The 25,845-nt window shown below is 41.8% G+C and overlaps 2 protein-coding genes across 16 annotated transcripts in view; one reads left to right on the top strand and one right to left on the bottom strand.

The window, feature by feature from the left end:
- The window catches only part of Dcun1d3 (defective in cullin neddylation 1 domain containing 3), a 37,152-nt gene extending 34,281 nt beyond the window's left edge, over nt 1-2,871 (bottom strand). For 7 of the 10 annotated variants that reach the window (XM_040276632.2, XM_040276636.2, XM_040276631.2 and 4 more), the window contains exon 1: nt 2,673-2,871. The gene's annotated coding sequence lies outside the window, so the exon portion shown is untranslated. Of the gene's footprint in view, nt 1-2,358; nt 2,536-2,672 lie in introns of all 10 variants that reach the window. The other 3 variants (XM_078024267.1, XM_040276638.2, XM_078024268.1) reach the window with 2 other exon arrangements.
- Nucleotides 2,872-3,031: 160 nt separating this feature from the next.
- Nucleotides 3,032-24,840, top strand: Lyrm1 (LYR motif containing 1). Of its 6 annotated transcripts, none has more exons than XM_013357990.4 (5): nt 3,032-3,372; nt 4,855-4,882; nt 16,158-16,316; nt 21,488-21,580; nt 23,432-24,840. In XM_013357990.4, exons 3-5 carry the CDS (start codon nt 16,158-16,160, stop codon nt 23,546-23,548), a joined length of 369 nt encoding a protein of 122 aa, XP_013213444.1. In that variant the 5' UTR covers nt 3,032-3,372; nt 4,855-4,882; the 3' UTR covers nt 23,549-24,840. The 6 variants fall into 6 exon arrangements, with proteins under 6 accessions (XP_013213444.1, XP_005323785.1, XP_013213441.1 ...); XM_013357987.4 differs by having other exon boundaries at nt 3,033-3,356; XM_005323728.5 differs by lacking the exon at nt 4,855-4,882.
- Nucleotides 24,841-25,845: the final 1,005 nt, after the last annotated feature.

Raw genomic sequence — 25,845 nt, 5'->3', positions numbered from 1 at the left:
ACAGGGCATGTATTAACACATGCCTGATCCTTCAACCTTAAATTCACAGAGATGAAAGATTCACATACTAGCATGCATTAAAGTATGCCCTCAACTGAACATCCCAAAGCCTCCTCCTTTCCCACTCTCAGCTGGGTGACTTTTTGTTACAATAGTCCTACAGTACCTGCAAAAACAGTGATAAGACCCTTAGAAATGTAATAGATTTAATCAAAAAGGAGCTTCATTACCTATTTCCTCATCCTTTTAGCCTTTATTTTTCTACCTATTCTGAGCCCTACCTCCACCTCTCTGACCCTCTTTTTACTCAACATTTTGCTCCCTATTCTGGCTATTACTGCCCTCTTCCCCTTCCTTCCACCAATTTCTTCCCAGTCTCTGGAACTTGCCAAGTTCATTCCAGCTAGTTTCTGCACTAACCATTCGCTGAACCTGGAAGGCTCCTCCCCTTATCTTTCATGGCTGGCTATTTATTTAAAGCTCAGCTTAAGTATCACCTCAGAAAAATCTTTCTTGAAGCCAGATGTGGTGGCACACACCTGCAATCCCAGCAACTAAGGTGGCTGATGTAGGAGGATCAGGAGTTCAAGGCTAGCCTCAGCAACTCAGCAAGGCCCTACCTGAAGAATTTAGTGAGCACTTGTCTCAAATTAAAAAATAAAGGGATGGGGATGCAGCTTAGTGGTAAAGTGCCACTGGGTTCAGAACCAAAAAAAGGGGAGAAAGATGTTTCTTGATTTGCATTACAAACATTTTCTATCACAACATTCATTTTCTTGAGCACGTAATCAAAATTAGATTTCTTTATGTACTATCTCACTGACCCCACCCCCACTTCAATTAAGCTCCAATACAGAGTAGACTTTTGCTTGTGTTCACCTTTGTACACTGGTTAGCACTTAGTAGCCAGTCAATAAATGTTTGTTGATTGAATGAATTTTGGACTTTTCGTTCAATGGCAAACAAGGCTCCAAATTTATTAAGGTAAGAACAGCAGTCATTCTTTTGTTATTCTTTCATGAAACATCAAGCACACTGTTAGTTGTGCAATCAAGGCATTAAGCATTCTGTTTTATCAGGCCTAAAAGACCTGATAAATGGAATAGGAATGTCTTTCCAGCACCAGAAGAACATCTATTACGATAATTCTTCTAGCAAAATGCATATCAAGCTCAGTTACAGAGGGACAGGATTTATACACACTTTCTAATCAAAGGACACCTAAAATTTAGGCACTATCAAAGTTATTAAGAAGACAGTTTCAGATTCAACAGAGAATTTCTTAAAAAACAAAAAAAAAGACCAACACCAAAACAAGAATCAATATACTTCACTCTGAAATCCACATGACAGGCTAGAGGAATGCTACTTGAAGATTTTTTTTTAAACAACAGAATATCAAAGACATCTTTCCAGTTATTCTTTGCTTTCTTCGAACATTTTTTTCACACCCATTACTGGTTTATATTCTTCTTTACAATAAAACTGAACAGATCACAATGTCTCATTTGAGACCACCTATACACAAAGAATCAGCTAAACAAATAAGATGAAAATCAGCACAAGTCGATTGTGTCACTGAAGACGTGTGTGCCAGACACAAATGGAGAAAAAGATAAAAGAGCCATTGTCCAATTGTAGAAACAAAAAAGTAATATGGGGTTTTCTGTTCTCTGAAGTGCATCATGAAGTGTGGGTGGAGAGAAACAGAGAAATCCAGAATTAGCCTAACATCAAATCATTCTGGAAAGAGTTGACAACATGTAAATTCCTCACACATAAAGTATTTAGAGCAAGAGACCTTGATTCCTGGGCTATGATGCCATTTAGGATTCCTTGCAAAGGCTTTAGAATTCCACTATTCATAAAAGAAATTGCTCCTCCTTATAATAGGAAGCTACAAGGCGCTGAGAAGTACTCCCAATGCACAGCCTGTGACTGAAGTATTACAAAGCTTGCAGTTAAGATCTGGGATAGAAGGTGAACACCTAATTCAAAAGAGGTAACCAAGATACTAAGTGCCATAAAGGCGGGGGAGGGGGGGACCACGGCTGACACTCAGCCACAGAGAATTAAAGTGGAAACGAGGGGTGTGTATGGGGGTAAGGGGGGGTTGGAAAAAACAATACAATTGTCACCCCATCCCACTTCCTATACAGGATACAGGCAAAGCCTCCAGCCCCATTACCTCAGGCACAGATGGTTATCGTTCACAGCAAAGGTGCACAGAAAGGCCTTCAGGTCGGAGCCCCTTAATTCCGGGGCTGTTAACGATTAAAGAGACGGATGGGGGTGGGGAGGGAAATGAAGGCGGAGGGAGCTGGAGATTCACCCACCGTCTCCCCCTCGGGCTCCTACCTCTCAGCGCTCACCCGGGACTTAGGACCAGAGTCTGCACCTCCTCCAGGGCAGTTCCGGCCTCAGACCCCCAGGCCCTGGGTTGAGGGGTGCTGGCCGTGGGAGGCAGGGACAGTAGGCAAGTTTTCTGAGCCCTGCGGCTGACACGCCACAGGCTCCCCTCACAGCCTCTTCTTCCTGGGGGACCAGTCCAGACAAGGCGCTGATTTCCACTCCTCCCCTTCCACCCCGCTTTTCTCGAAGGAACCCAACCCCCGCCCCTGCATCTCTCAATGCTCCCCCCTTTTCCTCAACTCCCCCCTCCCCAAACTCACAGCTGCTCCAGAGGTTCCTCCAGTCAAACCCTTTCTGGAAACGACGGCGGCTCGGCGGGTCCAAACCACCTACCATCCCCGTTCGCGTTTCCAGGTTCCCTACCCCCGCCGCCGCCGCCTCTTCTTCCACCACTGCCGCCGCCTCCTCTTCATCTGCGGCCCACCGGCGGCGGCTGCCCCGAAGCCCCGCCCCCTCCATCGCCTCCTGCATCATCACTTCCGGTAACCCCGCCGGCCACCAGCTCCAGGAGGGAGAATGGGAGAGGGGCGGGGAGGGAACGGGTGGAAGATTACGTCACGGCGTACGCAAGACGTACGAAGCCATAGCCAAGTAAGGGCAAAGACGTACCACCAGGAGGGAAGGCTACATGGAGCTGGGCTGGACCATTTTTTGACTGGAATGGGGGAGCAGGATAGCGAGAGGGGTGAAGGGTCAAAAACAAAGAGTATGAGATTGGGTACATTGTTGGATGCGACGAAGAACGGCATATAGTTGGAAGTTTAGGAAAGCTCGAGACTGCCCCTGACCTGGGACTCATGCTCCCACATTAGTCCTCCCGGTGGTTTGGTCCGGCCTGTCCTACCCGACCTGCCGGAGCTCGGTCGGCCACCGCTCTGCAAACCTCCTGGCGCCGCCTCCTCCCTGCCAGCCAGGGGCTGCGGCGCTTCTGTGGGTGGGGGCAGGTAGGACTGACGCAGAGTGAGTGTAAGGGATGGAGACTCTGACTCCTGGCGCCGGGAACCGGGGGAAGGGGTTGGCTCCCCAGAGGCAGGGATGCCGTCGGGGTGCGGGTGCGGCGTCGCTAGGAGACGCGCCTGTGTGACCCCAGCCTCGCGAGGGCGGCTTGGTGTCATCGCCACTAGCCTCGGGGACCTGGCTCCGGGAAATGGGCGAGGAGAGGGAGGCTTGGTTTGGGGGTCCCTCTGAGACTTCTCTGAACCTTTTGGATCCCCGAATGTAGATGCGAGAAGACGGGGGCAGTTTTGGGGGCGAGAGGCGCCTGGCTTAGGCAGGTCGGCCTAAACTAGCTCCCGCACGGAAACGGAGACTTTGTAGGACACTTGAGAGTCAGCGTCGTACCTCCCTGATCAGCAGACTTGAGAACATTTTAGTGCAGGAGTCAACAAGTCAATCAATTCAGAAGATATCCACAAGTGAGAAATGCCCGGTGCAGAGAGGGAAGATGGTGGGAGGGCTGCTCTACATAGGGTGAGACTGTCAGAGGTGGTCACGGTTTGAGAAGAAGGAAGAATGTGCTTTCTAGGTGGAGAAAAGAGCTGGTGGGAGGACCACGTGGTTGAAGCAGAAATGGGCAGTGTTCAGTGTTGAAGCTGAAGAATTGGCAAAACCTTTTTGCCCAAGGCAAGGATTTGGCTTTTGTGGTACCAAAGGATTTTAAGTAGGATAGTGACCTAACCTGATTTACATTTTTAAAAAAAAAAATCACTGTAGCCTGGCTGGGTGGTAGCTCAGTGGTAGAGCGCTTGCCTAGCAAGTGTGAGGCACTGGGTTCAGTTCTCAGCACCTTATATATATATATAAATAAAGGTCCATCGACAATTAAAAGAATAATTTTTAAAAAATCACTCTGGCTGCCGGATGGAGAATGGTAGTCAGACCTGTGGAGAGGCTGTTGCCTTAGGCCAAGGGAGAGGTGACAATAGTGTTTGTTGAAAGGGCCTTCATTGTGGAAAGAGAGAGTAATAGATGGGGAGTATTTTTGGAGTTTGCAGGACTTGCTTCCAATTGGATGTGAAGTGTGTGGGAGAGGGTGGAACCCAGGGATCACTCCCAAAGTGAAAAGAGTTTGGAAAAGAATGTTGTTAAGTTCTCCTGAACAGAGCTAACAATGAAAGATGTTGAGAGAAGTTAGGTATTCAAGTTAGGGGGAAAGTAGTAATTGGAGATAATAAATATGTGTGTGTGTGTGTGTGTGTGTGTGTTTTGGGGGAGTCTGTTCCTCGGTCACCTAGGAGCAGGGTAGAGATTCCCAAACTCCTTGGGCTTGTAACACTTAGAGATTACCCAGAGAGGGAGAGACCAGTAAAGGAGACTTAATATGGACAAGACATCAAAGATAAAAGAAGTCGTCCCCCTTAATATACTGGAATAATGGACCCACCCTCATGATGTGAGATGCATCCTCAAAGGTCTGGCTCAAATCCTTCCTTCCTCTCCCAGCTGTCAGTGCTTTTGGACTTATGCACAGGTAATTTGCATCCATTATAGAAAAGATGACTTTGATAAATGTTTATTTACATGTCTGTCTTTCTCCTGGACTATTTTATCTTTTTGTCTTCCTGACTCCTGGTACAGACCCTTGCCTGGTAGGGTACAACATGGGGTTCTACTGGACAGGAACACAAAGTTCATATCTTATCAGTTATGGAATTTAGTAGCTTTTGACAAAGGGGTTCTTGTGCTTGCTGCTGCTGCTAACATCATCACAATTATGTTCCATCTCATAATCTAGTAGAAAAGATATCAGAAGAAGAATCAGAAGGACTAGGTTTCTATCTCAAATCTACTACTAACCAGCAGAGTGGCCTTGGATAAGGCCCTTTGAGCCAAAATAGTTGGCCTAGATTAGAAGTTGCAAAATGGCTGGACACATTTTGCTTACAAACATATTTTTGGGCCCACAAAGTAATGTAAATTCTTTAACTTGACAACATTGGGCATCAAAATCCAGATTTTTCAACTTCATTTGAAAAATCAAACAGTCTGACACTAGCCTGAGGTTCTTTTGAGATTCCTACACAGCAAGTCCGTTGAGCTTAAGAACTGCTTTCCCCATTTGTGTGACTTATTCCCCAAGTATGCTGGAGGCCTCTTTTCCCTTCCAGTGCCTGGCTGACCCCTGTGGACATTTGATTTGCATTTTTTGGTCTAGAGCTATGTTGTCTATTTTATTTATATATATATATATAAATCTATTAGTTACATGTGACTTTGAAATAACAATTCAGGTCTTTGGACACACTATATTTCAAACACTCAATAGCTACATGTGGCTGGTGTCTGTCCTGTTGAATGAGGCAGAAAGAACAAATATTTCTGAAGACAGGGTCTCTCTTAAGTTAACAGGCTGGCCTTGATCAGTCTCATCCTCACAAGTAGCAGGGATTTCAGGCATGCACCACCAAGCCCAGACAGAACAGTTTCATCACTGAAAGTTTTGTTGAGCAGTGCTGAAACTGGAGGAACTTAAGAGTACTCTGGCTGCTTATCATTCATATCATAAGACTGGACAATCATTGCTCCTACTCTTAAGGGACTTAATCTGGTTAGAAGCTGAAGTGTCCCTACAGAAAAGTAAGAAAAAGTTGCTCATTTGGTAGTGGATTGGAAAATGTTCTGAAGCCCTAGTCCCTTGTGCAAATGATGTTTTCTCTTGAATAGTTGGAGCTAGGGTTAGTTGCTAATAAAAAGCTCCAGCTGTATCTAATGTAATCTAACCCTTTTATCAGTTTCCTAATCCAGTTTCTAAGAATTATCAGAAAACAGGAATTTAGATTAATGTTTTGGCTCTCTTAACTTCCCTAGCTGCTATAAAAGGTTGAAAATCCTGGCTTGGGTTATGAATGACTGGTTGATCTTCAGCATTGGTCTGATTCCAGCCTGTCCTGTACTTCTTTGACACCACTTACTTCTAGTTAACTGGTTTTTGCCACCTCCTACTGACCCTCAGCTTGTCTTTATCTCTTAAAATGTGCTGATAAGGAGCAAGCATGATGGCTCATGCCTATGCCTCAGGAGGCTAAGGCAGGAGGATGGAGAAGGCCAGCCTGAGCAATTTAGCAAGATGCTGATTCAAAATATTTTTAATATTGACTCCAGGAGGAGTCAATCCCCAGTGTTCCTTCCCCCTGCAAAAAAAAATGCTGATAAGAAACTAGATATTCCTATTTCTTTTGAATTGAGGGACTGTGACTTGAAATTCACTTAGAATTTGTTTCCCTAAAGGGAATAAGAGTTGTATATCTATTGGTTGATATATCTTGGTTATAGTGTAAATAGCCTGTATATCTATTGGTCAATATAGCTTGGTTACAGTGGTCTGATTGGAGTTCCCCTTCACAAGTATAATCTTGTGTGCACTCCAGTGCTGATGGAATACACAGATGGGCCCAACTGAACGATGGTTTAACTTAGGATTTCTTGACTTCAATGCTGTGAAAGTGATATGTGTTTGAATTTTGATCTTTTCCTGAACTAGCAATATATCATCCAGTACTCTCCCAGTACAGGGCAGCCACTGCTAGCCACCCAGAACTTCCACTCGGCCATGAGGGTGAGCAACCAAGACTTCACATTGTGCTGTGTTGCTAAGCCATGATGGTAGTTTAGGTATAACACGTGCATTTTCCACTTAAGATGTTTTCAACTTTTGACAAATTTATCAGGTCCGAGTTGAGGGACATTTTTTTTTAGAATGGGTATGTTTACCTCCTATGATCTTATTTGGGATAGTTAGTTTAGAAGTCTTTTGGATATTTCAGTTTTGCCCCTTTACAGAGAGTTTCATTTCTCTTAGGTAAAATAAAAGTACCTTTCCTCCCTGCCCCCAGTCTCTGACATACCAATATTCTCATCGCTTTCTGTGTGTAAAAAAAAAAAATGCTGTTTCAGAGAATAGCTGCGGTAGGGTGAAGCACACCCACAAGTACATCCTGAGATTTGCAAAAGTATGTGGCATTACACTTCCCTTTTTGAATTCTAGTAACCAAAAACTGAATCCAAGACAGGAAACAAGTCTCTGTATGTGGTGGTGGTGGTGGTGGTGGTGGTGTGTGTGTGTGTGTGTTTGTGTGTGTTTGTGTGTGTTTGTGTTGCTTGATGAAAGGGAAGGAAGGCAGAGGACCACGGGTGCGTGGTGCCCAGTTTCACTTGAAGGTTGATTATAGTAACGACGCTATTGTATAGGATACTGGTGTGTGCCAAACAGTAGGAAGTGTCACAGATCTAGGAGAAAAGCAACCAAAGGATAAACAAGGAGTAAGAGATAAAGGAAGAAAAATAGGAAGGAAAGCCTGGTCATGCCTTTGGTGTTGGCACCTGCACTGTATTTCCAGTAAGAAGTATGTGCTGTGGCCTGAAGATAAGCAGTGTCTCCAAAAGGTTATTTACTCACACTGAAGAACAATAGCCCTTTACTGTACAGGGATTATTAATGATCAGAGGGAAACAGCTTTAGGAAAATCCATTGTACCACAAAGCAATAAATTCACCAACAGGCATCAGACTTCTTTTCCCCTCATGCAGACAAAGCATGGCGTAGATACAAGAGGCCTCTCGGTGTTCCTTCTTTATTTCCTCTTACTCGGGTAATTTGTACCTCTAACTCCTAGTGCTAAGTGTTTTAATAAAATATCTCGTGACCAATCCTTACAATTCTTCAAAGACAGTGCTATTGTAACCCTGTAGTACATTTTAAGAATCCGAGGCTCAGGAAGGCTAATAATTTGTCCAATGCAGAGTAAAGTCAGGATTCAAACCCACCTTTGTCTACCCAAAGCCCATAAATTTGTTTTTTGGACTTTATAGTAAGAAATGTGGAAAATTTTTGATGTCCATATCCAAGATGTGTGTTCTTCACTCTGCTGCTCAGGGAAAGAAAGTCTGATTGCTTTAGCATCTTCCAGAGCATTTCAATTCCTAGAGGTTTTCCAAATGACAAACACTTTAAATTACAATTCCCTGGGTTGGTTATAACCTCTGATCATTAGTTGTAATGGGCCTTATTCCCCCAAAGTATTAGAAGAAAAAAAAAATCAGAACCCCATTTTTCCCAAATCTTTGGTTCTAAGCTTCCAGAAGCCTTATAAAACATTTTAGTCCAGTGGGCAAACCCTAACTGGCCTTAAAACAAGTGATGATTATATCATAGCTGTGTATTTTTTACAGCTAGATGGAACTGATAGACCCTCCCCCTACCTCTAAATAACACTGAGTTTTCATTTCTTTGTCCTGACCCCATAGCATAAAAGTGTAGTGAATAAAACAGTTTCAGCCCTCTTCCCCTCACCCCCACACATACACACACAGTAAAAGAAGAAAGGTAGGTCAAATTAAAAGTATAACAGAGTAGGCTGAACGTTACCCTAGGGGCAAGCTGGAGATGCCAGGGCTGCACATAGTAGGGTCAGTGACCCATAAAAAGGCACCCCTGCCCCAAAGTGGTGGAAGCCAAAGCATGAGAAGCAGCAGATAGGCAAAGAAAGAATATTTCAGTCGTGTGGGATGGGGCCTTCATATGGCAAGAAGACAGGGCTCCTAGATCTAAGCAGCCAACCAGCAGGACATGGGACGTGCCACTGGTGCAGTGAGTCATAGGCCTGACTTCATTTGGGTAGATTTCACAATCTCCCCCATGCCCCACCAAAAATCATGAGGTGCTTGAGAGATTTCAACTATGGTCATTAAAATAGTGTGCTGAGAAAAATAAAAATTCCATCCAGAGTCAGGTCTTTCTTCAAAGAATGGAAAGAGGTCTTTCCCTTCAGCTCCTGGGGCTTGAGTGTCTTTTTCTGTCTCTTCTCTGGTTTGTACTGCAACACTTTTTTCTTCAGTGGAAGGCAAAGCCTCCTAAGAGTCCAGCATTTGGAATCTGGACATTCCTGAGACCAGAGTCATACTTCTATAAATTTCATCTGGGGAAAGGGAGTTTTCATCTCTGCTCTTAAACTCCTAAGTGTTCCTGCTGTAATGGTCTTTCCAAAGATGGAGGAAATTGTTCCCAGAGGTGGGAAAGAGGGTTAAGCAGATGCAGCCTGTGGTACTTCTGTAAAACTGGATTGGACATACCCTGCACCTAGGTGTGTGCCTGACAGAATAGGTTCCTGAGGCGTCCCCAGGCCTTGTCACTGTACTTACACCCTTATAGCAAGTGGAAAAGTTAGTGGGTGTTTAGTTTTATTTTTTAGACTGATCACTGCATGTTATGAGTTCCATTATTGACTCCAAAATAAAAGCAGGAAAAAGCTTGTGGTGAGACAGGGAACAATCATCCTGCTTTTTGGGCCCTTGATCCTGACTCTCCTGTCAATTAGTTAGGTGGCATTAAGCCAGATTCCTATTTTACCATCTATAAGAGTGATGAAATCATAAGTAGTATGATACGCTTTGATTGCAGCACATTTTAAAAGACGTAAAGCACACCTTGTTGGTACACTTTGCTTAGGTTGAAACCACCAACATCTTCCTTTTCCTCTTGGACTACAAACTCTTCTGAGGCCATCCCCACAGTTGGTGCTGGGTGTGTTGACCTGCGGCCTCCTCCCGGGACACTCTTGCTGCACTGCTGTTCACCTTTGAAGCTGTTTCTCACCTCCAAGGCTTTGCTCCTGCTGTTCCCTCTTTCTGCCCTACCCTCTCCTTAACTCTTTCCACTTGTTTCCATTCTGGACCCAAGTGAAATGTCACTGACAACCCAAAATAACTGATTTCTGCTCATTTGTAACATTACTGTTTTATTCAGATCATGTTATCACTGTCTGGAATTCTTTGTCTTTCTTGTATATCATCTGCTTCTGCCTCTACAACATAGGAGGACCTGAGTGCTTGCTCATCACTGTATTCTCAGACCCACATGTGTCTGGCATGTCATGGGCACCCCATAAATGCCGAGTAGATGAACAGAGGGTTGGGAAGAGTAAAGTCGCAGGGTGGTAGCAGTGGAATGAGCCCATGTTGTGGTGTCTCTGCTGTGATGTCAGCTCTCCTTGGAGTCAGGGGACAGGGTTGCCACAAGGAACAGGAGAACAGAGCATTCTAACAAGCGCACAGCCTCCTTGAGAGATGCTGATGTGCGCCATAATTATTGAAGAAGGGCACTTAGATGCAAGGGCAGACGCTATATGAGGAATCTTATAAAAGATTGTAATTCATATCAAGGAACAAAATAATTTGCTTTCTTTGCTCTTTGTATAGGAAGGGAATGGAACTGTTTGGTTCTCTTTGTTCCACTGGCTAAGCTCTTTCAAGCAATCAACACACATCCAACAACATTTATTAAGATGGAGCTGCCTATGTAGTAATCACTACATACTAAAAGCTTACACAGGTTCTGGCTTCAGACGGGGTTTGAAACCTGGTCCTGATTTACTACTAGCTTTGTGACCTTGGACAAGTTCCTTAATCTCTCTGCTTTGGATTCCTCCTTTGTAAAATGAGGATAATAGGAGCACCTGCCTTATAGAATTGCTGTGATGATTATGGGGTTAATATTTGTAAAGTACCTTGTGGAGTGTCTGTCTGGCACATAGTAAATGCAAAGCAATGTAGCTCTTAATATTGTCACTGTAATGAGCAGTCCCGCCCTCTGGGAGTTTGGAGACCCTGTGTTATACACACACATGTGTGCACACACACACAATGATATAACTATAAAAGCAATAGCTGGCTATGATAGATTCAGGGAGAAAGGTGCTCTGGAAAAGCTGGGTAGTAAATAGGTGTCTACTTGGTGAGGTGAGGTGGGTAGCAGAAAAGAGTCCTTCTATGTGGAAGGCTGCATCTCTCCCCTCCAAAAAATGACAAAAAAGTATGCTATAGCAGGTGCCAGCTCCCATGCTTCTGTTATTCAGAATTATTACGGTTCTTTTTTTTTTTTTTTTTTTGCTATTTTCCTGTGTTTTAAACCAACATAAAAATTTTGATAATACATTTCTTTTTGTTGTTGTTCTCAGTAGTTATATATGACAGCAGAATGCATTTAAACTTATTGTACATAAATGGAGCACAACTTCTCATTTTTTCTGGCTATACACCATGCAGAGTCACACAGTTTGTGCAATCACATATGTACCTAAGGTAATAATGTCCATCTCATTCCACCATCTTTCCCATCCCCAAACCCCTACTCTTCCTAGCTCTCCCCATTATGGATCAGCATTCTCATATTAGAGAAAACATTTCTTTAGAGCAAGCTCTATATTACATAGATTCGAAATAATGTGTTTAGTGGGCTATTTCTAAGATTCATTAAAATAATCACAATAATAGATGTGTGTATTATTTGTTTATTTTAAATATGTGTAGATCTAGAATCACCTCCCCAAACAGACTTCGGGGCACCTGCATTAGGGGAAACTTCTCCCAACTAAGACCAGAGGCCAAACACTAGCAACAGCACCTTCTCTACACGTGGGCACTCCATAGTGAACTACATCTTGACACTCTTCATACGTGAGGTGTGATTTTAAGAAAAGAGACCAGCTTCCAATTACATTTACTTCTGGGCTCACCTCATATTTTCTATATTTTCTCATTCTGGGATTTAGGAATTAAGGGGATGAAAAGGAACAGAGTTTTAAGTGTCAATCTCAAAAATTATAAACCTCAAACTGTAAGAATTGTGTAATAGACTTCATGGCCAGTTGTGACTGCAGTTCAAGTGTTGTCCTCTAAACAACCATATTGCTGAAAGAACCCTCCCAGCAGACCCCATTATGCACAGTTGACCTCTGACACCTAGAAAAAAGTGTGAGAAGAAAAAAATATTGATTTCAGGCCATTAAATCCATGCAGAGAAAAATCTCCTTATAAAAAAGTTACAAATGAACTCTTTTCTAAGAGAAAAGACAAAACTAAACCAAAAGCAAAAGAACTGCTTTTTTTTTTTTTTTTAATGTCTGACCAATTCCATGTCTAGAATCACAGGTATTGTGTAGCCAGAGATATTTTCATTTATTCAGCAATCATTTGTTGTATACCAATGATGTCCTTTTCTAGACACTAGAGTCCACTGGGGGAAACAGACATTAACAAGCCATTACTTGAATGATGAATGCTAAAAAGAAGAAATATTAAGAGCCATGGGATGCTTCCACAGAGAGCCCCCAAACTGTGGGTGGGGAAGGAGGTAAGAAGGGGGAGAGGATTTTTCTGAGTCAACCATGTTTTCATGGGGAGCTGAAGGATGTGTAGGGGTTGGTCAGGTAAAAGGGAGGAAGGAGGTCAGGGAAGGGCTTCCGAAAAGAGGGAACAGCATGGATAAGATCATGGTTCCCTCAGAGAACTGAAAGAAATCAGTAAGGAAAAAAAAAAAAGACATACTTTAATTTTTCTTGCTTTTATTCTCAAGACTTGTTGATAGTACTTATTAGTGACTACGGCTTTAAAACCTCCTCTCTGGAAATCTTTGGAACTCGGGCTTTCTGAGTCACCTAATAGAGAGAGAATCATCACCTATCTCCTTTTCAGGATTAGTTTTCAAAACACATTAATTAATGCGTTTTAAAAATAGTCCTTCTAAGTATCAGTTGTTAGTATTGCTTGTCCCCTTGACTAACGTAACTACAGGACTTCTGTTTTCAGATTATGGTATATGATCAGGGTTTAAAGGGTGGTTCTCAGAGCAGTGGAAGAAAACTCATTCAAGTCAGGCTCTGGAGGAGTGTGCTAGATCTTAATATGCCTGACCTTCACTTTCAGGGGCAAGTGTCTCCAAGTTAAGGAAGCGTTGTCTTTTAATGACAGAGAAGTGAAGCAATCATTAATAGACGTGACTGTCCCTCACAGGAACTGACTCATGTATTTTCAGATGAAACCATGGAGTTTTAGGGAGAGCCAGAAACTCAGAAACCTGTTTCCTTACCAGGAAAAATGTCGTCATCTCATCTGGTTTTTTTTATTACGCATGATGTTCTCTATTGGTTTTTATGAATTCCTTTTAAGCATTTTTTTCTGTGAAGTATCATGGACTTCAGAATTGGTTTTGTACATAACTTTGATCCATTTAACCTTTTCCTTGGGTGGAGTAGTGCTTTCAAGGTTTTCATCAAATAGCTAAGCCTCACTTGTTCCTCATTGCTCAAGAAAGGTCACCCAGGGTCAGGGTAAGTAGGAGGGGCAGTCATCTTTAATTCTCTGGAAGGTGAATTCCTTGAAGGTGCCTAGTATTTCTAGATATATACACCCTCTTCCAGCTTCCATTGCCCAGATTCCTGTAAGCCCAGGACCACCCTCTAAAGCATACCATCTCCAGGTATCCTGCCTCCTCCTGGGGGCTGGAAATGGGTCATGTTCTCAAATGGCAGTGAGTAGCCTACTCCCCAATCCTGATCAGCCTGTTTGAGAAAAATCCAAGACTCATAATGGCATGTCCAAATGTCTGGCCCTGCTACTTACTCACCAAATCTGTCCCCCTGGTCTTCCAGCCTGTCTGTCCCCTTGTCAAAGGCAATACAATATTTATTGTTCTGTCTAACCAAGCAGAAACCTCCACCAGTGAAACATTTCCACAACTGTTTTCCCTGAAATTTTAGATGCAGAAATGTAAATATTAAATTGGCTGAAGCTTTTGTGTAGAGATTGAAATACATAATGCCCATCAACGGAATAGACAGTATATTGGGATGTTTTCATTAGTGGACTGAATTGCAGCTGTGAGAATGTCTGAACTAGAGCTCAGGTGACAACACAGATCTTGCAAATATGATGCACAAAACATGCAAGTGGCAGAGCAATACCATACAGTGTTAAGTGCAGAGATAACTCATGACAATGATTAAGAGCATTCAGGATAGCAGTTTCTTCTAGAAGTGAGGAAGGGGAATGTGATTTGAAAGTGGCTAAATGAGAGTTTCATCAGTATATACTTACTCTGTTTAAGGTTTGTTGTAATTATAGGACTTGTATAATTCTCGATATTTTTGTATCTGAAATATTTCAGGATAAAAATAACTTAAAAGTGACAATTTTTTTTTTTAAAGAGAGAGAGAGGGGGACAGAGAGAGAGAGAGAGAGAATTTTAATATTTATTTATTTTTTCTTAGTTCTCGGCGGACACAACATCTTTGTTTGTATGTGGTGCTGAGGATCGAACCCGGGCCGCACGCACGCCAGGCGAGCGCGCTACCGCTTGAGCCACATCCCCAGCCCCAATTTTTTTTTTTTTTTAATGAAGCCAGGGGCACAAGTCCCTAACCCTTTTTATTTTTTATTTTGAGACAAGCCCTCACTAAGTTGGGTACAGCTGAGGCTGACCTCAAACTTTCGATCCTCCTGCCTCAACCTCCAGAATCCCTGGGATTATAGGCATTCAACACTGTACCCAGGTGAAAGAAATTTCATTTTAAAAAAAAATCAGTTAGCTCGAGGAAATATACTTAGGTCAGTTCTCATTTAGCCAAGCCCTCTGGAATTAAAACTGTTATCACCAGAAAAATTTTCAATTATAATTATTTTACTTACAGTTCTTATTAGACAGGAAAATAGATTTAAAAAATTTGAGAAATATTTCCTAAAATGTTATGATGAACTAAAGAGAGGTCATAACCTGCTGGGTGTGTGTCACACACCTGGAATCCCAGCTATTCAGAAGACTGAGGCAGGAAGGTTTTGAGTTCAAAGCTACCCTGGGTAACTTAGCAAAACCTTGTCTCAAAATTTTAAAAAATTTTAAAAACTTTTAGTTGTAGATGGACACAATACCTTTAATTAATTAATGTGTTTATTTATTTAATGTGGTGTTGAAGATCGAACCTAATGCCTCACCCCTGCTAGGCAAACACTCTACCACTGAGTCACAACCCCAGCCCTCAAAATAAAAAAAAGTTTTAAAGGGCCGGGGGTGGGGATGTGGCTCCGTGTCAAGTATTCCTGAATTCAATCTTGAGTACCCTCCCTGCAAAATGGCTAGGGGTGTAGGTCGGTAGTAGAGTGCTTGCCTAGCATATGCGGGGTCCTGAATTCCATCCCCCATATGGCTGAAAAAAGAGAGAGTCATACACTGACTGCCTTTGGGTGGAATTGAGCCTACAGAGTCATTTTATTTGCCCTGCATGGTGCTCACATTTTCAGAAATAATGAATGAGCCTGTTTTGAAATTTATATTATTAAAATCTGGATTGCCACCTATTCTTAAGCTATAAGGCCCATCCATCTGACATCTCTAGGCTCTTGTTTCTGCATGTTAACAGCTGGCTGGAGCTGAATAGCAACTGTCCCCTTTCAGAGGGGTGTGTCCTGTCAGTTGGCCACTGTCCCCATCCAGCCACACACCCTCACATGTCGCCTGCCAGGCCCTGGAGGCACTTGAGTACACAACCTAAGCTTTAATTACCAGTTCTTACTTAATTAGAAAATTCAGTTATTCCAAGTGTGTCTTGTAGGCACTCAGGTTTGTGATGTAATTTTACCACTAAAAGTATCATTTCTGATATAATCTGTTAACACTGGCTTTAAAGGGTAGTAAATGCGAATTTTGGTTTTGCCAATGTTTGCAAAAATGGCCCTCAGGGCAGACAGCATGATAGAGCAGCCCTCAGCCACGGGATGATGTTCAACGTCAGTTAAGTTTGCTGCTGGTTCTGCCAATCCATTCTGGCAATGCTACACAACAGATCTGTTGACAAAGAGCAGTATTTCTAGACTAATTAAAAATCTTGATTTTTTAAAAATATACATCTGCCTAGCTGCTTCCTGTCAAATTGCATTTTTATGCAAATTTTTCCTCTTCTATTTTGGTGGGTCTGGAGATGACAACAGCAACACGACAAGAAGTTCTTGGCCTCTACCGCCGGGTTTTCAGGCTTGCAAGGAAATGGCAGGCGGCATCAGGGCAGATGGAAGACACCATCAGAGAAAAACAGTACATACTCAACGAAGCAAGAACACTGTTCCAGAAAAACAAAAACGTAAGTAGGCCTCCTCCGTTGGAGATTGTGAGAAGGGTAGTTTCTCATGTTGTTCATTTCTTTTCTCTCCTAAATTCAGAGGACAGAGCAGCACAAATCAAAATGGTGGCGAGTTGGGCAGGAGGGGCCTGAGCACAGTTTTACTAGCTTGCGCAACCGCTAGAGTTGAACACAGCCGTGCTGCTCTCTTCACTTGTTCCAAATCTCAGTCTGGCCAGTAAGTGGCTCAGTGTCCTCAGAAGACTTTATGAACCAGGTGACCTAAAGTCAGACCAATGAAAATTTTTAGAGGAAGAGTTGTTTGTCACATGCTGTGCCCTTTGCAAGTCATTCCCACAGGAGGTGCACACTGAAATGTTTTTTTTTTTTTTTTCACTTTATAAACTAATCATTGCCTCCAAATATAGATGTATTCAGAGGGAAGAGAATAGCATTAAGACACAGGGTTCCCTTCATAACTGAGCTTTGAACTTGAGCCTTTTTGGAGAGCAGAGTGAGGTTGCTCTTTGGGACCATAGAATTGAATAAAATAATGCCTCTATTAGCCAGTTTAACAGAACTGCACACCCAGACCCCAGGGAGCCAGATTTGATCCATTCCCAACAAGCCATAAGGCCTGAGCTCTGAGCTCCTTAGGGAGACCACAGGTGTCGTGCATGGAAGGAGATTATCAGCTTCTCTTCAGCCTCGTTTGCATTGATCCAATGGATTCATGAAACTTCCAATGTGCTCTCATACTTTTCCCTCCCTGAATCTTCAGTCTGTCTCTTTTTGTCCCTGCCTTCTCCACACTCCCTCCCATAAGCTATAGGGGTCCCCTGAAGGTCAGCCCTCTGCACTGAGGCCCATGCAACATGAAACCATATGTGGTTTCAGCCCTCACATCTGAATACCTGGCCTTGGCCTCCAACCAGCACCTGAAAGGACCTCACCACTGTCTGATAATCCAGAGCAGAACTCACCTCCCCTCCCCACTTGTGCACTTGTTGTAGCTCCTGTCACCACTCAGCAACTCTTTGTTCTTATTCCTCATTCAGAAAGCACTCAAGTGCCCAGCATGTGCCCAACACCAGCTAGACATCAGGGATATGAAAATGAGCAAAACCAAGACAAGGTCCCTCAAAGATGTTTCAGAGTTAGATGAGAGGAAATATAAAATTACAACGGAGACAAGTGCCTCCAAAGAAAACCTCCTGATTTCCCCTTTTTGGAATCCCTGAAGCCTCCTTGCCTTTTAAGGCTGAGTTGGTAATGATGGCTCCCTCTACTCTTCTGACCCTTCTCCAGCTTCTCCAAACTCTTTCTGCTTAGTGTAGACCAGGCTTGCCAAACCAGGGTTGTATTCCCCATGAAGTCCTTAAACAGTCCTCAAAGAATAGAAATAAAATACTTCAGCTGATATTTTTGTTTTTTCTATTTCATTCTATAAAAAATGTCTGTTTTGTATATTATTTATAATGAACTTATTAGTACATATATATAGATGACCCCTAAGTATTCAGTAGAAACTGTACCTCAAATTTTGAGATATTTATCACTTCATTATAAAATATACATTGGCCAGGCTTGGTGGTGCAAGCCTGTAATCCCAGCAACTTGGGAGCTGAGGAGGAGGATTGCAAGTTTAAGGCTAGCCTCAGCAACTTAGCAAGGGCCTAAGCTACTTAGCAAGACCCTATCTCCATATAAAAAATAAAAAGTTGGGGCTGGGGATGTGGCTCAGGCGGTAGCGCACTTGCCTGGCATGCGTGTGGCCCGGGTTTGATCCTCAGCACCACATACAACCAAAGATGTTGTGTCTGCCGAAAACTAAAAAATAAATATTAAAAAAATTCTTTCTCTCTCTCTCTCTCTCTTTAAAAAAAATAAAATAAAAAGTTCTGGGGATGTGACTCAGTGGTAAAGAGCCTCTGGGTTCAAATTCCTAGTGCCACCAAAAAAAATAATAACAAAAATATACTTATGTTAGATGATTTTGACCAACCCTAAGCTAATGCAAATGTCTCAGGCAGATTTAAGGCAAGTTAAGTTGTGATGTTCGGTAGGTTAGGTATGAAGTATCAAATGCATAATTTTCAACTTACGATGGGAGAATCTGGAATAATCCCATAAGTCAAGGAGCATCTATAATTTATAAATTTATAAACTAGTACGTTTATAGATTGATAAAAAGTACATATAAGGGAACTATGGGCTCAGAATTTTTTATTGTAAGGAAGAAGTGGATAATAAAATGTTTGGAGCCAGGTGCTATGACACATACCTGTGATCCCAGCCACTTGCCAGGCCGTGGCAAGAGCATCACAAAGGCCAGCCTCAGCAATTTAGCAAGACCCTGTCTCAAAAGAGTTAGGGGTGTAGCTCAGAGGTTAAGTGTCCCTTTGTTCTATCCCTGGTACCACAAACACACACAACATGTTTGAAGACCCCTGAGTTGTCATATTCTTTTTCCTTCTTTGTTTCATTTATGTTAGGTTGGTCTTCCCAACAAAGGTCAGTTCTAGAGCACATAGACAGTATCATACACTTATCTCATATCCCATGAGACCTGCCTTGCAATTTTCACTGAATTAATGAACATTTAAATTTTTTTTTTATTTTAAGTTTTTTATTTGTTCTAATTAGTTACACATGACAGCAGAATGCATTTCAATTCATTATACACAAATGGAGCACAACTTTTCATTTCTCTAGTTGTTCACGATGTAGAGTCGCACCATATATACAGTCATACGTGTACCTAGGGTAACAATGTCCATCTCATTCCCCCATCTTTCCTGCCCCCATGCCTCCTCCCTCCTCCGATTCCCTTTGCCCAAAGTTCCTCTATTCTCCCCCCCCACACAAATCCCCCATTATGGATCAGCATCCATTTATCAGAGAGAACATTCAGCTTTTGGTTTTGCGGGATTGGCTTACTTTGCTTAGCATGGTTGAATTAATGAACAATTTACAAATCATTTGATTCAGTTGACCTCTAAAAGTTTTCCTCAATTTTTCTGCTTCTCCTAACCCCACGTTAGCCACTACTTTGAACAATAATAGTCTGTAGCCATCATTGCCCGTGATTAATTATATACCAAGGTCCCTTTTTTGTAGCTTTATTTTTTAGAGCTGTTCTGCACAGATAGTAGCCTTAATAGTTGAAGGCAGAGATTATGATCCCACAATGTCCAGCCTGGTGTGGGGGAGTATCCTAAGATATGCCCACTATATTTAGGCAGGCTCCCTCATCTGAGAACTACTCGAAGCTATGTTTTCAGGTATCACGATAATCCTACCTCTGCTTGGCTTGGCCCAAGGGGTAAGCCAGCGGGAGATGTATGTGCCACCGATGCTACATGAAATTGAGGGTGCAGAAAAGAGGTGCCCTAGTTTCTAATTATAAGATATGTACTAGGGGAAAAGTAGCCAAGGTAGAATTTCACAAATACTACTGCTTAGGAGAGAGTCCACTTAGAGAAAAATTTTACTGTTAGTATAGGTGATGTGTGGATATGGCAAAATCCTGCAGGCAGCCCATGAATGGCTGAATTTGGAGTACTCTGGCCTGAGCTTGTTCAGAGAGACAGCTGATCTCCAGAAGATCCAGCATACTTCACAGTATCTTTGTCAGGGGTTTTTCCTTTTTCCTTAATCCTTCATGCAGACATAAGCAGTTTCTTGTAACTTTAATTGCACTAAGAATTTAATAATCCAAAGGTATCTCATTAATTGCTTTGAATCCCAATGGGCAGATGGGAACGTGCAAATCTGTTCCCAATGTGGCAGCAGAGCAGTAGTTTCTGAGAAGCACAGAGGTCAGAGAGTTGAGACTCTGCCCCAGAGGACTTGGTGTGCCTCTCTGTGTTTCTGTTCCTGGAACTCTTCCCCTCTGGTCCAGCAGGCACTGTAGGCAGGAACTCCCTTGGAATTTCCAAGCCACATGGGCCCAGACTTCACTGTGGGTGTCATCTGGGGCTGATGCAATCCTAGCTCTACTCTGGGGCCACTTGCAAACTCATAGCAGATCCACGTGTTGATTCATTTTCCATCCTAGAATGAAATAGTTTCTCCCCTTCTCCTGTTGGGCTTTCTGTTTTTCGGAATGAATTTTTCATCCCTTTACTTGAAAATAGACTGTCACAATTTGACTAATTTGAGATTTTGAAACTCTTTGTTCCTCTTACTAATGAGCAAAACAATTTACAGTTCTGGGGGATTTTGTTTTGTTTTTGTGGTTCTGGGGAGCAAAGAAATTGTCGTTTAAAACAAGAGGTAGATCATTCTCCAGTATCTTACTGAAGGGGTTTCTGAGCAGCACTGGATGAAAATTCAGGTTACTTTAAGTTAATCAATATAGAAAGGTGTTAAAAGCACTTTTTCATTCATTGTTGATGGGAGTATAAATTGGTGCAAACTCTAGAAGGTAACTTGGGAATACTGTGAGAATTAGAAATGCCTGAGCATATAGTCTTACTTCTAGCAGTTCTTTCTCTGTAAATTCATCTTTTAGCTATATTTGCATCTGAGCCAAAAAAAATTTTTCAGAGGGATCTTTAGCAGAATTGTTTATGGTGACAAAAGATTGGAAATTACCTAAATGTCCATCAGCAGGATATTGGTTAAATTATAATAAAATCTTATGTTGGAATTTTATATAGCTTTTATAAAGAATAGGACAGCCCTATATTCAGTATGAATATAGAAAGAGCTTCAAATTATGTTAGTGAAAAACAGCGCTTAAAACAAACTGAGCTATTGTTTGTGAAAGGGAAAAGCCAAGTCTCTACATACATATAGGCTTATATATACATTGAATATCTTTGGAAAGACACAGGAGAAACTGTTGGTAAATTATCTCTGAGTAGGGGAATTAGAAGACAAGGGAAGAAGGGAGACATAATTTTTTCATTATATCCTTTGATATTATTTTTTAGCATGTATATGTATTACCTCTTTTAAAAATTGAGTCCACAGTAAGTTTTAATATTAAATTGCAATATTTAATATTAAATTTTCATATTTAATTTTTCAAATGATCAAATATTTTTGTGCTAGGAATCAAAGAAATTATCAATATTTAATTTACTGGCTAGTAAACTGAAAAAGGCTGAGAGAGCATGTGTACCTATACTTTATGAACATTTAGAAGGATGCAAAAAGCCTCACTTGTTTTCCAATTTTGATAGCTCACAGACAGAGACCTGATTAAACAGTGTATAGATGAATGCACAGCCAGAATTGAAATTGGACTACATTACCAGATTCCTTACCCAAGGCCTGTAAGTGCAACTCCAGTTAACAGGTGGGGGCTACCTATCCTTGTTGACCCAGTTTATTTCTAAGAATGTATACCAAGCTACTGTAAGAGGCATATCCTTGCATGCCACCTAGAGTGTCAATGAATGCCTGGTTTCTCCTTCTGGTACAACTTCCCCACATAAGGGAGGGGAAAACAGCTCATGTTTATATAGTGTTCTCTTTTGACCTCCACCTTTTTTATGAAAATCCTTTTACTTTCCTTATTATAAAAGGCAGGTTTTTTGTTACTAAAAGAATAAAGTTCAAACATTAAAAGAATACATAAATTAGAAAGTAAAAACTGTCAAAAATTCTCACCAAAATCCTCACTGTGTGGTAATAAGAACTGTAACTATTATATTGCAACACATGAAAATGACAATATTTGGTCTTTGACCTAAAAAAAGCAGCAATTTGATATTGTATTGACTCAATCTAATCATTTGGTGATACATCTTTTAGGTTTTTTCCTATACATTTCTTTACATATATGAGATTCTAGGCATACTTATTTTATTATTGCCTACTTATTGCCTACTCCTGAACAATTTTTTGTTGTTTGGGGTTTTTGTTTATTTTGGGGGGAGTACCAGGGATTGAACCCAGAGGCACTTAACCACTGAGCCACACTTCTAGACAGTTTTTCTGTTTTTTGGGCTTTTATTTTTTGAGACAAAGTCTCATTATATTGCTTAGGGCCTCACTAAATTGCTGAAGCTGGCTTTGCGTTCTCCCTGTCTCAGTGTCCTGAGTCACTAGGATTACACGCATGTGCCACCATGCCCAGCTCTTCTGAACATCTTTGTATAAAGCTCTACCTCAATCTTTTTAAATGGTTACGTTGTATACTATTGTAGGAATGTACCCTTGTATTAGGGTTCTTCAGAGAAACGGAGCCAGTGGGATGGGTATATATTTGGATAGATTTATCTGAGTATATATAAAAGAAGATGTATTATGAGGAATTGGTTCCCACAATTATAGAGGCTGAGAAATCTCATGTTCTGCTTCCTGCAAGCTGAAGTCCCAGGAAAAAGCCAGTGGCAGAATTCAGTCTTTGTCTGAAGGCCTGAGAACAAAGTGGACTGATGGTGTAAATCTCAGTGGGAAGGCAGGAGAAGATAAGATATCCCTACTCAAGCAAGACAGACAGAGAGCAAAAGGGGAAAATTCTTCCTTCCTCTGCCTTTTTGTTCTATTTGGGCCTTCAGCAGATTGGAGGACACCCATCCACAATGGGGAGGGAAGTCTGCTTTACTACGTCCACTGATCCCAATGCTGATCTCATCAAGAAACACCCTCACAGATATATCCAGAAATAATGTTTGGTCTGGGCCAGTCAGATTGACAAGCAAAATTAACCATCACAGCCATTATTAACTAGCTATCTACTAGCAGGTTGGTCCCAGTTTTCCACTGTGCACTGAATATCTTTGCATACACACTTTGTTTTTCTCTCCCTTTGGGTACCTTTCCATCTTGCTGAGTGATCTGTGCTCACTGTTTTCTATTTAGATAATATGGTAAAGAAGAGCACAAGAGCTGGAATCAGACAGGTCTGGGTTCAAATCCTGGTTCCCCCACTTAATGTACAATCTTGAGCAAGTTAGGATGTAATTTCTTTGAGCCTCTGTTTTCTCATGTATAAATACTGGAATAATAATTTCTTATGATGTGTTGTAAAGGTCAATGAGTGAAGAGATTATAAACATGAGTCACTGGTAGATTTAGCACTTAGCAGGCAGCATAGTAGGGAGTAAATCCTCAATGAATATAAGCAGCAGCAATAATTTATGAGTATAATTCTTAATATCATCATTATTATTGTTTAGATTCATCTGCCTCCAATGGGCCTTACGCCACTACAAGGCCGGGGACTTCGAACCCAGGAGAAACTGAGGAAACTTTCCAAACCAGTGTATCTCAAGTCCCATGATGAAGTTTCTTAACCAGAAGTCAGTTTATTTCCAAGAATGATGAGCCATCTCTGTCTTAAATGGAAACCAAAATATAGCACTCTTCACCTTGATTAGGGACAAAAAAACAAACTTCTTCGGACCTCCACAACTAGTCCTCATCCATAGCATGTGTCTACACATCCCAAGGGTTTGTTTGGGTCTTGCTGCCTGAGCAGATGGCATTAACCCTAGAGGTCACTGAAGTCACCTTTGGAAACAGGTGGGAGGAAAGCTAAAGGTGATGAAATTTTTCATCGGAATGCTGTTTGCCACACATCAGCCAATGCAAAGCATCAGTTGTTGGCATAGAAGTTCTTTTGGCTATTCAAAAACTATAAACTCCTTCAAGATATTTTTTTAAAGGAGACTTATTTTTTTGTACTGGCAACTGGGATGTTTTACCACTGAGCTACATACCCATGCATGGCACCCACCTTCCCACATCCCGTTTGATTTTGAGACAGGGCCTTACTAAGTTGCTGAGGCTGGCCTCAAATTTGTGATTCTACTGCATCGGCCTCTTGAGTTACTGGGATTATAGGCATGTGCCACTATACCCAGCAAGCAAAATGTTATGGATTTACATAAAAGTGGTTGTTTCTGTGTGAGCTTGTTTATAGTCTTGTGATCCTTTCAATTTCCAGATGAACTCCCTTTAAAAAGTAAGATTGATCATGGGGTTTCAATCTGACCATGGAAATTGTATGTGACACCTATGCCCCCCCTCCCCATACACAAAAGCACATGCCTTAGTTAAATGTATGTTTATCTTTGTGTGTGTGTGTGTGTGTGTGTATGTGTGTGTGCGCACGTGGTATGGTACTAGGGATAAAACCCAGGGCATTCTACCATTGCGCCACATCCCAGCCATTTTTATTTTTTGAGACAGGATCTCCCTAAATTGCAGAGGCTGGCCATGAGCTTTGTATTTTTCCTGCCTCCACCTCTTAAGCCGCTTTGAATGCAGGCATGTTCACCTTACCTTAGAGCCTTCTCTTAAAGCCATGATTACTTAAGATGCATTTGGATCTGAAGAGCTTACTAGAAATTCATCCTGCATTCATTATGAGTTTTTGACTTTAACACAATTGAATAATACAAAGTCTGAAATAGCTTTCAAGTATGTCCAAGCAGAAATAAGACCAATAGAAAGGAACACAGAAAGGATTTATATCTCTGTGTGGAGTCAGGTGAGAGTCCATATTAAGACATTTGTATATCACTATCATTCTCTGTTATCTCCAAAGAGAGTTGGAACACCAATAAAGATAAGTCTCTATCAATTTTGGTCTCTTTGTATTCTTTCCAAAATGGGATATGATGACCCTCAGAAGCAGCTGATGAAACTTGCCTCCTATGAGCAGGAACATACTTTATCATGCTCGGGGTAAGTACTACAGGGTTTGGCAGTGATCTGCAGAGCAGCTGTGAGTAATAGCATATGCACATGCGTACTTAACACAAATGCAGCAATAGGCCTTTGGTACAGAGAGACAGAAATTTAATGTGCTGGCAGGTGTAGTGGCTATTCAGTGTGCAGTGTCCCAGCCTGGCTTAAATAGGGGGATAGAAATCTGCCATTCTCTCAGTCACTTTCCTTCATTGGGTCTCAGTATGGAAGCATCTCCCTGCCTAGAGTTGGTTCTAATGTTCTAAGTATTTCCCATGCAACATCGTGTCTGTGAACTCAAGCCAACTGCTTGGTGGTCGGCCAATGAGCCAGTGAGCTGTATGTACCCACATTGGAGGAAGAACTGGCTGTGTTGCCAAGTGGGCTACGGCTTGTGCATCTCCCTCATGCTCCATTTTTAAGTAACTTTTGACTAGGTCTAATTTTTGCCTTAGTCCATTGAATGTAGAAACCACCCTTCCCACCTAGCCTTCTCCACAAAGTTGATTTAAATGCTAGCCAACCTTTGAGGACCTTCTACACCACAGAAATCTTACCTACATGTGAATTTTATGTCTAGCCCCCTTTGCAAAGATGCATATACTGTTGCACAGCCTTTATTGTCAATGTATTATCAAACCTTCCATGTAACTTTTAAAAATTTTGGTACTAGGGATTGAACTCAGGGCCCTTTACCCCTGAGCTAAGTCCCCAGCACTTAACAATTTTGTATTTTGAGACAGGGTCTCACTAAGTCACTTAGTGTCTTGCTAAGTTGCTGAGACTGGCCTTGAACTTGCAACCCTCCTATCTTAGCCTCCTGAATCTCTAGGATTACACCACCACATTTGGCTTGTTTTTATTTTTAATATGATTTCTCCCCATTTTCTTTCCAAGA

This window comes from Ictidomys tridecemlineatus, chromosome 10 (genome assembly GCF_052094955.1).
Source record: "Ictidomys tridecemlineatus isolate mIctTri1 chromosome 10, mIctTri1.hap1, whole genome shotgun sequence".
Taxonomy (NCBI): Eukaryota; Metazoa; Chordata; class Mammalia; order Rodentia; family Sciuridae; genus Ictidomys; species Ictidomys tridecemlineatus.
The sequence above is the reverse complement of the archived record's forward strand: the minus strand, read 5'-3'. Positions and strand labels throughout refer to the sequence as shown.

What these genes read in the sequence shown, in the direction of transcription:
- Lyrm1 (XM_078024270.1), top strand. Translation starts at nt 12,464, where the DNA reads ATGCTAAAAAGAAGAAATATTAAGAGCCATGGGATGCTTCCACAGAGA. An exon ending in AACTGTGGGTGGGGAAGGAG is followed by an intron (nt 12,539 to 16,157) that starts GTAAGAAGGGGG and finishes GTGGGTCTGGAG; the next exon opens with ATGACAACAGCAACACGACA. An exon ending in AGATTCCTTACCCAAGGCCT is followed by an intron (nt 21,581 to 23,431) that starts GTAAGTGCAACT and finishes ATTATTGTTTAG; the next exon opens with ATTCATCTGCCTCCAATGGG.